This window comes from Pelecanus crispus, chromosome 10 (assembly GCF_030463565.1).
Source record: "Pelecanus crispus isolate bPelCri1 chromosome 10, bPelCri1.pri, whole genome shotgun sequence".
Lineage (NCBI taxonomy): Eukaryota > Metazoa > Chordata > Aves > Pelecaniformes > Pelecanidae > Pelecanus > Pelecanus crispus.
This window is the reverse complement of record NC_134652.1, coordinates 22,095,319-22,107,683: the sequence shown is the minus strand read 5'-3', so window position 1 is coordinate 22,107,683 and position 12,365 is coordinate 22,095,319. Positions and strand designations below refer to the sequence as shown.

Sequence of the window (12,365 nt, the reverse complement as noted above, 5' to 3'; positions counted from 1 at the left end):
CTGATGAACAAGAAAGCTGAATGATTGTTCAAAGTTCATCTCTTAAAACCTAGATGGTTCAAACTAAGCATACAAATTTTGTTGTGACATCCACGTCTCTAATGGGTTTCTCAGGGTGAGTGCTAATATTCCTTCAAGGCTTGAAATTCCTTTTTAAGTACCTCCCATAACTGCCTTCCACATCTGGTGTGGCACAAAAGCCACACCTATTTCTTCAGTGCCTTTCAGAACCAAACCCTCCTGTATATAATTGGCTTATTTTAATAATGTCCACCCCATGAAGTCATTTTGCAGAAACCTTATTGGACTTATTCATGTATGTTCAGTTTGCTCAAGGTCTGGTATCCTAAATTCCCTCTATATAAAGTTCTCTGAGAAGGTGAGCTTCTTACAGGTTGTCACCTTACTGGAAGCCTCATAATTCTGCAAGAATGGTGAGTCCTTACATCTTATACTGTAAAAGACTATGGTATTTTGCTATATATTTTAAAGGAGGTTCTGATGGATTTATCTCATTACTCAGAAATCTAAACAACTCAGAGAAAGTAGAAATTCTGTGTGTTGAGACATAAAAAGTCAGACAGATAGGCACAGGCAGGTAAGAACCTTGGGTAAAAGTTATCAGCATGTATATGGCAGGAGATGCCTAATAGGACTTCAGCTAAGGCTTTTTATTATAACCTGTTTTCACTTGTAATGTTTGGAGGCAATCTCCTCTCTGGCAGAAGGCAGCTCTGCTGTGCCTCAACATAGAACTGGCCTTAATTTTTGTGAAAAGTCTGGATAATGTCTGAACATTTAGTTAAACTCAAAAATGTTATCTTGATTTTCACTCATTTGCAGCTCTGTGGGTTTTGACCTCTCCTCTGAAAAATTAAATGCTAGTTTTCCCTCCTCCCATGTCTCAGATATGACTTGTTTTTACAAGTCACCAGTTCTACTCTGTCCAAAAAAGCCATGTTAAATACAATATACATGTGTGGGTATGTCATTGTTTATTCCTGGTCTACCTTTCCTCTCTTACCAAGATTTTAAATTCATCACAGTTAATTTCACCCTAGAGTTCTTGCACTTATTTCCTTCATAGCCCCAGTGAAAGGCCTTCAAACATTTTAAACTAATATCGAAGGATAAGGGACTCGCTGAGGAATTCAAGATGAACTTTCAGAAAAAGCTGCTGACAAAGGTCAGAAGATATAGAATTATCTAGGTTGGAAGGGACACCTGCAGGTCATTTGGTCCAACCTCCTGCTCAAAACAGGGCCAAATCTTGGGGGTTCAACTTCACCTGAAGTTCTTCAGTTTGTTCCTGATCCTTCAATATTAGGGTGAAACATCCAGTGGGTTCTTCAGACTCCAGTGAAGTTTTTACAACTATGAGTGACATTAGTGGCAGAGACAGTTGGTTACCAATCTTATGTAGAAAATAATGACAAGAAAAATGAACAGGGAGGGGAAAGGAATAGAACACACTCCTTTCACAAACAGTATCTGAGTCTCAGTACTGTATTAGGCAATGCTTGATTTTAACAGCTTGGAAAGGCAGATTTCCCCCCTCACCCCCAATGATGCGCTGCCTCTACTCCTTCTAAATGACTCAATATTCCTGACTGTGTGTTAAAGTGTCTAAACTGCAAAACACAATGTATTTTCCTGTTTCTAATGGTAGTATTTATCATCAAGACATCTTAATAGTTACTTAAATATTTGCATTAATTCTGCTTTCTTGTTCAGAAAACCATCTTGGCCTGCCTTCTTGTTCTTGCCATTAGTGTGACAGTGTCCGACGCCGATTGCTTCTTTCAGCCATTGGAGGCAGAGGTGTCTGATGGCAAGGCCGTAGGTAAGGAATCAAATGTCCTCAACTTGACAGACATCACCACAAGCACCGCCTGATTTTATTTGTCCATTTGGTGCAATTTATCACAATTTAGAAATAAGTGGAAACAGTGGAGAGAAATCACTAGGAAATGAGGGCAAAATGTGGTATGGAGAGCAGGGAATTCATAATATGCTATAAAAAAGAAGAGTTTATCTGAGAAGCATCACACAGGCCAAATTACAAATTAATTTTGTCCAGGGAAATAGCATGGGCTTAGTTTATAAATCTGCATGAAGTAATAATACATGTTTTCACTATGGCAGCATATTTAGAAATACAGAGAAGGGAGGAGAAGGGCTTTTCTCTGTGTGTGTGGTCAGTATAAAGCAGGAAACAGATTAGCAGATGTTCAGCACATTGGTCAGTTTACTCATTAGTTGTTTCCCTGTCCCAAAGAAAGTTCTTAAGAAGAGAATGGGTGCTCCCCTTGGGTCTGGGACTGCTCTTCCTGAACACAGTCTATCAGTCTACAGGAGAGTGGAGGTGCAGGAAAATAAGTGCTCAAAAGAAACATGCAATTATTTGGACACAAGAAGCACTGATGTGTGCCAGTATGCAAAATAAACTGAGTGCCCCAAAATATAGCTTTTTCTGGGAAAGCTGCTGCTCCTACTAGAAAAGTTACTTAGCATTGCCAAAGAAACAGAACATATTTATAGGCAAAGACACAACCTAGAACCCCCAAATCCTCTACTCTGTGTTGTCCTGTCCTCATAAAGTCCTGCTTTCCAGATCACTCATTTAGGAAGTCTATTCATAGAATAGTTTTGGTTGGAAGGGACCTTTAAGGTCATCTAGTCCAACCCCTGCTCATGTGAGCTGGGACATCTTCAACTAGATCAGGTTGCTCAGAGCCCCATCCAACCTGACCTTGAATGTTGCCAGAGACAGCATTACCACCTCTCTGGGCAACCTGTGCCAGTGCTTCACCACCCTCACTGTAAAAAATATCTTCCTTATATCTAGTCTAAATATACCCTCCTTTAGTTTAAAACCATTACCTAGTTTAAAACCATTACCCCTTGTCCTATCACAACAGGCTCTGCTAAAAAGTTTGTCCCCATCTTTCCTGTAGGCCCCCTTTAAGTACTGAAAGGCCGCAATAGGGTCTCCCCGCAGCCTTCTCTTCTCCAGGCTGAACAACCCCAACTCTCTCAGCCTGTCCTTGTAGGAGAGGTGCTCCAGCCCTCGGACCATTTTTGTGGCCCTCCTCTGGACCTCCTCCAACAGGTCCATGTCCTTCTTGTGCTGAGGGCTCCAGAGCTGGATGCAGTACTCCAGGTGGGGTCCCACCAGAGCAGAGGGGCAAAATCACCTCCCTTGACCTGCTGGCCACGCTTCTTTTGATGCAGCCCAGGATACATTTTTGCCTTGTGGGCTGTGACCGCACATTGCTAGCTCATGTCCAGCTTTTCATCCACCAGTACCCCCAAGTCCTTCTCTGCAGGGCTGCTCTCAATCCCTTCATCCCCCAGCAAACCAGGGCTTGCACTAGGTGCAGAGCCTTGCACTTGACCTTGTTGAACCTCATGAGGTTCACATGAGCCCGCCTCTCAAGCTTGTCCAGGTCCCTCTGGATGGCATCCCATCCCTCAGACATGTCAACCACACCACTCAGCTTGGTGTCGCCTGCAATTGCATGACTGTTGGAAAAGAACTTTTTACCCATTATGTGCTTTCTTACTGCAGCTGAGGATTGGGAAAAGTTTTCCGGGAAGTAAATCTAGAGCAAGCAGTCTTGCTCTAAATGAGGAGTCAACAATAGTTGGTGTTAATGAGGGAGGAAGTCAAAGCCTTTTCTTAATTCTGACCAGGCCTGTGCCTAGCTGTCTTTCTGCTGGGTGTTCCGATTCCTGTCCTGAAAGATGAGCTACTGCAGGAAACCCAACACTCCTGGGAACCACAGGAAACAGAGGGACACAGGATACTCTTCTCCATGCATTAGAATAGTAGCAGTCCTGCTCTCTTGGGGACCCTCAGTGTTTGCCAGATAGGGATGTTATTGTAAAAAGCCAATGAAGATCCCCACCCATTTTGTACAAACATAGTGTTGTTAGTGCAATAGGTCTGACACTGCAGACTGCTTGCACACTATGTTTTCAGGCTGCCATGATGGGAATGGAGAGCTGCATGAATTTGGCTCCCACTGGAGGAATGCAGACTGCTATGACTGCTTCTGTTCTGGGGCGGGAATCGAGTGCTGCTCGAGGTGAGTTCAGAGCAACAGTGGGGAGTGGGGGTTTTCCTCCACTGCCATGATATAGCACGAAGGACTTCCCTTCACACAGAGGTCCCTGAGAAACAGCTGTGACCCTTCTCTCACTCACTTCATATCACAAAGTTATCCATTAATCCAACATCATCATCACTGAGCATGCAAGAAGTTTCTCTGACAAATATAGCTCATGTTTAAAAAATGATTCTTGATTTAAAAAGAGGACTTTATTCTTCTTGGGGCTAAGATTTGAGGCAAGACACTGATTCAAGAGAGAATACATAGTTACTTAAGAATTTTCTACTGCTCCTAACCCAGATCTTCCCAAAGCCACACATAGCCCTCTTTACTCTGAGAAGCAGCTCAAGATACACTGGCTTGCCTGTAATTTTTACTATAGCGACACCCAACCACTCATGCAATTCCTGTTCCATATTGTGGCTGAAAAGAAAAATCAATGATATTTGAGTAGCAAATAAACACAACAAACATCCCTTGGGTGTAAATCAGATCACTAAATGACAACTGCCCTAATCCTGCTTAAGCAGCAGGCTAAGTAACTTTTGAGCTGGGAGCTTTGTGCGAGTTCCTTTTTCTGCTCCTGAACACCTCCTCAGTGTAAACTTTTCATATTGAAAGTCTATACTTTTCAACCATCTGAAATGGAAGCTGTTTACTTCTTGTTCTCATCACCTCTTTGTCTTTCTTTTCCCAATGACAGCTTTGTAAGACCAGTTAGCTACGATGAAGAAAAGTGTGTAAGCATTTTCAACAAGGACATCTGCATTTATAAAGTAGTGGAGAAAGATGATCACTCAAAAGAATGTCCAGTCAAGGAGTGGGTGGGCTAACAGAGGAGGATGGTGGATTTGGAGGATATTTACTTTTTTGTTTTAAGGGTTCTCTCTCTCAAATTCAAACACACTGAAAAATGCAGCTGTTGAGTGAAATCTACTCATAAAACCTAACACATAATGAAACTGAATCTCTACTCACAAAAGACTCTCGGTTTCCCTGCCTTCTGCTTTCCCATGAAGAAAGAAATGACTTGTTCCTTCCTTGACAGCAGAAATTAAAGCCAACATTTTTAAGCATCCTCAGTAGCTAAGTTTAATTCTTCTCCAGTCACACTTCAGTGTCAGGGAGTATATATTCTGTTATCTGTGCACAACTGTATCTTAAAGCTAAAATAAAATCAGATGAAGAATCAGAAATTCATGTGACTTATTTTCTTCTTTGAGGATGGAAACCTAAAGAATTAACATTCCAAAAAACATGGGAAAGAAATGAAAAGCAACTTAAAAATCTTTCTGAACGCTCTCTTTTCTAGGACAATGCCTTATATGATGATCTTTTATCCCGTATGGTTCCCTGGAGACTGACCAACCTATGGGCTGCAAGAGCCACCAGCTATCCAGTCTAACCCAGCATTATACTTCCATTGCACCCACAGCACAGCAGACCCAGTCCTCAACCTGAGGCTTGGGTAAAAGAAAGGGTCCTTTATTCAGATTAACCTTTAAGAAATTCAAGTTACTAAATTAGCCAGTGGGCAGGATTGTGGCTGAGAGACTGATCTGGACTGGAATCAAAAAGGGAAGCAGCTCAGCAAATCCACAAATAATAACTGAGAGGGATACACGTGCTGGTATAAACTCTCCCTTGGGGCGCTGCTTCATAATCTTTACGGGTACATTTGTTCAGTTGCCTCTTTCCATGAGTGACTATAAGCATCCTATGTCTCCATACTCTACTTCCCTGTAACAGAAAGAGTGTGTCAGAGCTTCCATAGTTCCTCATTTCAAGTTATGGAATGAGCACACACCTTGTCAGCAGGGCCCAGTCTTGCTGTCTGCAGGGGCAAGGCAAACCTCAGCTCCTGTCAGCTCACTTGACAACATGTGCTCTGGTAAGCAACACATGACCCTAGGAATTACACTCCAGTGATTTATTCCACCTCTGCTTCCCTTCTTCCTTCCCCAGGAAGGCAACCCTGTTGGTTACGCTTTTTTTTTTTTTTTTTTTAAGTTGTCTGCTACATGCTCTGTCAGAAGAGGGCCCACCGTAACATCCTTTATACAGCAGTTTACAAGTCAAAGCTGCTAATGTCATTGTGCAAATAGACTAAAGATGTCACAAAGCCCAAAAGGCACTTGCATCAAGAGCAGTAACAATTACATCTACTGGGAAAAAGGTAAGAGGGTTCTGCATTATTTGAGCTGCATCTGTCCTACTTTCTCTTTTCTAGGCTACCAAAAAATGTGCAACACTGGTTGAGGTCTTGTGCCCCACATCAGATAAGGCAGGTGTCAACAGGCTGCCCAGGAACACATGCAAGATTAGGTTGTAACTGAACTTATGTTCTTGTGAAGCCCAGGAAGATGCTGTATGTAGAAGTTCAGAGCTTAACACCCAAAATACCTTAGTTTGAGAACAAAAGATACCTCTTCCCTTACTACCTTTAGACAGTGGGATTTTGATCACATACCAGAGCTAGTTTGACAATTTGTCTGTTACAACACCTATTTATTTTGTAGTTTACCTCCAAACTGACTTGAAACTGACTGCTGAATTAGGGTTTTTTCCTAACATGTACCCATATCTGGAAGCTACTGGGACCTGCTTGTGGTGTATTGGGGCAGATAGTCAATTACAGTGCATTGTGGAACAAGCTTTGTAACCAACTGTTTAGGCACATGATTTGTATCCATCTTGATCAGTTGTCCCTTAGTGATAAGGAACGATTTCATAGAACTAGTCAAAAATAAGATCCAGACTTCATAATTATATTCAGGAAGACTACAAGCTAGGTAATACAAAGACTAAGAATATAACAGTAACCAAAAAGCAATGTGCTCTGATGACATTTCTGAAGGCAGTGGTATAAACTTTCTCAGTATTTGCAGAGATATTCCAAGTTCAGTATGGAAACACCTGCTTCTGAACCCCTGAATTATTCCTTTTCTGCAGTACCATAGCCTAAACTGAAAGTGTTGGTGAGTCTGGAATTGTGACCTGTATTTGACTGAAGCTGAGCTTTGTTGTTTAGGGTCTCTGTATACAAGAGGTCAAGTTCTGTGCAGTCTTCCAAAAGAGGAGGCCATTTTTTCCCTTCCTCAGTTAATTCCTTTTCTGCATCACTAAAGTCTGCTAATTTCTTTTTCTCCAGTTGTTCAAGGGCACCGGTCTTTTCTCTTCTGCTGCAGATCACAATCTGATCTGAAACAGAATGAAGTCCACTGAAATCCATTTACCCTGGGCTCCTCGCTGTGTGCTTAAGTTTGCCAGTTTCAGTACTCTCAGAGTAGAAGCGGATGAGGCATCCCATTAAGTAATGTCTGGAAATTGTCCAAAGGCTGGGAGCATTACAACTCCTGAGTCATTTCAGACGGACTCTACCCAAGCAACAAGGCTATGAGAGGAAGTTTAAAAAACAAGCCATTATTCTATCCCTTATCTTAAAGTTGCTATGTGTGTACAGACAGGATTCGTGTTCTCAGATATGAATCTTGCAGTTTACAGCAGGTAGAACATTCAGATTCACAGCCTGTCCCAATATCCAATGAAAGAGAGCAAAAAAGTTTGCCTGCCAAGAGGAGATAGGCATTTGTGAGGCCATGCTGATTTGCTATAGTGGAATGGAGTGTGACCACATTATTTTGGGGCTTGTGTAGTAGTCTTCAGCCTTTTTTATACAGCATAAAAGAGATTTTTCTCTGTGTCATTGCCATCCTGGCAGCAGGTGCTGTTTGAGACCCACCCACAAAGAGGAGCTTGTCTTCTTACTAGGTTTGCTCTTGCAGTAATAAGCTGTCTTTACCTCAGACTCCAGCCAGTTGGTTTAATCCAGTGCCTGTGCAAGCTGTTATTTTCCTAATTACCTCTAGCTACTGCCATCCTTACCCTAGCACCAAAATTTTGTTTTCCAGTGTTCTGGTCCAACTCATTGTTCTGGATGACCGGGTTCAGCCCCTTCAGCACCTGCCAAGGATGCTGAAGTTGGGTTAGAACCATTTTGGAACTGCAGCCACATACTTGCGCATACAATCACTATTCACCTGCCACAAAGCACATGTGTTTCTTGGGAAAAGTGGCTGACACAATGACTGCAAGCAGAAATACTAGCGTGCCTCTTCTGTTTCCGCTTCCCACTCGCAACTGCTTGGAAAGCTTAAGACTCACCATTCACAAAACAATCTATCCACATTCAGTGACATTGCTTTGGAGACACTGTCCCTATTAGCAGCTAGGCCATGGGCCTGTTTACCTCCCTTTGCATGCCTGTGCTAAGGGAAAGCACGTACGAAGGCATCTTCTAATGACACCATGCCTAGCACAGACTCCAACACTTCAGGGTGAATGTTAGAGGACTAGGAAATACTTTGAGAAACTATTGCACTATGGTGCATGGGAATTGTAAGGTTACTATTTCTAGTTTCCACCAAAGGAGGTGACACAGGAAGGGTAGCAGCATAGATGGAGGGAGACTTTTTACCAGGGCCTGTAGCAGTAGGACAAAGGGTAAAGGTTTTAAACTAAAAGAGGGTATATTCAGATTAGATACAAGGAAAAAATTCTCTACTATGAGGGTGGTGAGACACTGGAACAGGTTGCCCAGGTAAGTTGTGGATACCCCATCGCTAGGAGTGTTCAAGGTCAGGTTGGACCGGGCTATGAGCAACCTGATCTAGTGGTTGTTGATGTACTTGCCCACAGCAGGTGGAGCAGAACTAGATTATCTTTAAAGGTCCCTTCCAACTCAAACCATTCTATGGATGTCTTTGTCTGCAAGAGACTTCCAGATTCAGTTGTAAGGCACGTCCACAGAGAACACCAAGTCCTATGTAAGCTGTGATCAAAGATTTACTTTCCTTTTTAAGGCTGAGTAGACCTATGCACCCAAATTCCAGAAAAGCCAGCCTTACCGGCACTCCTACATGATCCAGACCTATTTAACCACATTTTAAATCCACGCAAGCACCTTTCTCCACCATCTGCGAAGTCTTGTTACAATATGTGGTTCTATCCTGTCTGTTATGCAGAAGTTGGAAAGACTCATTTCATGTCTAATCTAAAAATCGTCCAGGGAGCAGTCTGCTCTTCTCTTATCTGCTCCAAGTTTCAACATGGAAACAGATGATGTTGCCTATTGCATCTAGTTTTGGAACACCAGAAGCACAGCAGGGACTTGGCTCCCTTCTGTAGCAAGGAGCCTAGCTGTGGGAGGATGACAAAACCTTCAAAATTGAGAAAGCAGAGATAGAGCATACAAAGCTCTGCTTTGCTCTTCCCACTTTTGCTAAGGGATGTTTTGTCTTGGCATTTCACTACTTTAATACACAAAGCTAGAGTCCCATGCAAAGAATACATCCCCCTCACCCTCAAAGCCTTAGACCGTAACACCACTAGCTCTGCAGAGTGGAAAAGAAACATTCACATAAAAGTTTCCTCAGTTGTCCTGACGAGTTAAAGGTTTAAGAGACTCTGCAGAACCTTGGGAGGCAACACAGCCCAGGCAGAGCAGAAGAGATTGTGTGCTCTCTTACCTGCAGTTTCCTGCTCTCCACCTGGTAGCACGCAGCTCTCCCACTAGCCCTGAAGGCTGTTTCAGATAGCTGGCACTGGTCCCTCTAGATTTTTGCCCCAATCTTAAACATAAAATCCAACTTAATCATAAACAAGAAAAGTGCATCTCATTTACATTATGCATACCAAAGAAGCTAGAGATTTGCAGCTCACATTCTGCTTCATGCCAATTTTAAAAACATAGATAAATTCAGTTCATGATTATTTTGCTTGTTCACTTTACTCTTAGTTAACTCATCTGTTGGTATGCAGGAAAGTTTGCCTTGGCACCTTTTGAAAGCCTGAACGCTTCTGTTCAAATCTATTCTTGTGTGCATGTTTCCCTGGACCAAGTTATGGTTTATTTTAGGGCAAACTGACTGGCTTTATAATAGGTATTTACATGAAACTCCAGAACACACAAGTCATATGACCAATGTAAAATACTGAGCAAAGCCAGGTTACTTTAACACTTCTCCCCACCCCCAAAAATTCTGTTTCACATTTCATTTCTTTCAGCATTTAGGTCTCAGCCACTGACCCATGCTTTTTACACTTCTCCAGGGCTTCAGTGCTTTTGTATAGTCAATACTTCAAGTAGATTTCCATTATGCACTGATAAACTGCAGTCCTTCGGCACCACGAGATGATAACCTACTTCAAAATATCTCAGTATTTTCTCCACTGTAATTCCAGAGGTTTCTTCCATTGCTGCCCTTGCCTGCTAAAGATGGGGCAAATCTACAGAGACAGAAACAAGCAGTTTTGTTTAACAGGTAACTATAATGGCTCAGAGACTGTGAAAGGATTCATTCCCTAAGCTGTATAACACAGTCCACTGTACAAAGGACACTGTAGCTGGACTGTGCTGAAATACCAGCCTGGGACCATGTAGCTTCCCTAACATGCTACCCTGAGCCAAGTTACAGTCTCAACAGATCCCTGAGGCACTTTGCCTTCCCTTTTTAGTTCCTATTTTGGGACTTGCTTGATCTCTCCTAACAGCACTATCCCTTAGTCTTCCCAGGTCCTACACACGGAGGAAGCTTCCTGGGGGCTGCAAAATCTTATTTTATTGAGGTGCTCTCCTGCTCTTGCCCTTCTCCTGGACAAAGGGATGCTGTCCTGTGTACCAAAGGTGACGGCCAAGGAGAGGTAAGCAGGGGTCTAGCTTAGTGCAGTATTCACCCAAAATTCTTTAGACTCTTGAAGTCATAGACTGGATTATTTAACAAAAGTCTCTTTTTTCCAGCTCAGTTGTTTGTTCCTGTTTGTAGTATTTGAGTGTGTAAGGCAGAGTGTTGAATGGGTACATTCAAAGCATAGAGTATCATTCTCTAATATTAACAGCAAATTATACAAATGCATTAGATAAGAGAGCAACTCTGTAACATTATTATGAATGCTGGCAGAGACATTTGTGAGCATAACACCTAGAAGTTCAGCATCTGGTTTGGCTACATGGCTGGTCTCAGGCCTATGGTTTTAGGATATAATTTCGGTTGAGCAGGCAATACTGCTCATTAACATCTCCCTTCACTTTCTTCCAAGTATCTCTTCTGAATGGGGGACTCTTATCTCTCTTTTTCAGTAGAGAGTTTGAAAGTTCAAATGACCAAAACTGTATGAGAAATGGAGAGTGGCATGCCTGTATGCTTTGCTTGGTGCTCACTGCCAGCCAAGAATTTCAGAGAGGACCCAAGGTTTTCAGCAAGCCTAGTGGGAAATATCAGGAGCTTGATCGAGCGGATTGCTCTAAACACAGCCCAGCTATATTGGTGCAGCTTATTTATCTACACATATGACAGCTCTGGAACTCTTTTTCTGTTGTTGCTGAGGTTTTTGTTTATATTGTTCTTTTTTTCTCTCCTATAAATTCACTACAGTCACTAGATGGCATTCTAGTTCTGCCACAGCGCTCCTGTGCTGGAAGGAGCAGATGGATTAAGTCAGAGCTACAAAGAACACAAGATCCTGATTCAGCTGGCAGACTTGAGCTCCATTTCTGTTTGCTCCAGCGAGGTTTAGGAACGTAAGCAGCATTTTAGCGTCTTTAGTCTATCAGTACAGAGAGAAACTTCCAAGGAGATATCATGGACAGGTCTGAGTAGTTTTAAGAGTGTTTTTTTGAACTTAGCCTGCCTGAATTACCCTTGATACAGGAGAATGAAAACTTAACAATAACACTTCTTCAGAGCTTCACTGAGGGAATAGATGAATTAGCACCTCTGATTGTTAACACAGAGCAAAACCAGGAGTTTCCCCCGTGCAGCACAGAGTGAGTTGAGTAAGATGTGATGGCTTGTGAAATAATCACTAGGGATGAAAGGGAAAGTCTAATACTAGTTCTGAAATAGACAATCTGGTTCACAGAAAAAAAAAGTGCTGAGGTCAATTCTGTTTGGGAAGAGAAGTGACTTCATAAGCTTTCTTAACAGCAGAAGCATTAATAGGATAGCATTAATAGCATAATAGGACTGATCTCATGTCTATAGTACCCAACTTCTTTCTTACAAACCTCTCAAACTGCAGTTTCATTCTATCAGTTTCTGGCTATACTGCCCTTTTCCCACCACATTTTTCTTGCCTTTCAAGAATAGAGAAAGCAGATGCCAGAAAGTAAACTCCTAACACTTTGAAGAAAAAAAATCTTTGCCCAGTTGACAGAGGTTTTCAACAGTCCATGCCAGTAACTGTACTTCA

At 42.3% G+C, this 12,365-nt stretch overlaps 1 protein-coding gene across 1 annotated transcript; it reads left to right on the top strand.

Moving 5' to 3' along the window:
- The first annotated feature begins 1,156 nt into the window (after nucleotides 1-1,156).
- LOC104037186 (beta-microseminoprotein) lies at nucleotides 1,157-4,948 on the top strand. The gene is made up of 4 exons (XM_009491055.2): nucleotides 1,157-1,186; nucleotides 1,735-1,843; nucleotides 3,986-4,091; nucleotides 4,819-4,948. The coding sequence occupies exons 1-4, from the start codon at nucleotides 1,157-1,159 to the stop codon at nucleotides 4,946-4,948; spliced, it is 375 nt and encodes a 124-aa protein (XP_009489330.2).
- Nucleotides 4,949-12,365: the final 7,417 nt, after the last annotated feature.

Excerpts from the sequence above, each read along its gene's own strand:
- LOC104037186 (XM_009491055.2), top strand. The coding sequence starts at position 1,157 with ATGAACTTTCAGAAAAAGCTGCTGACAAAG. Across the intron at positions 1,187-1,734 it reads AGAAAAAGCTGCTGACAAAG|AAAACCATCTTGGCCTGCCT; the intron begins GTCAGAAGATAT and ends TTTCTTGTTCAG. Across the intron at positions 4,092-4,818 it reads GGAATCGAGTGCTGCTCGAG|CTTTGTAAGACCAGTTAGCT; the intron begins GTGAGTTCAGAG and ends TCCCAATGACAG.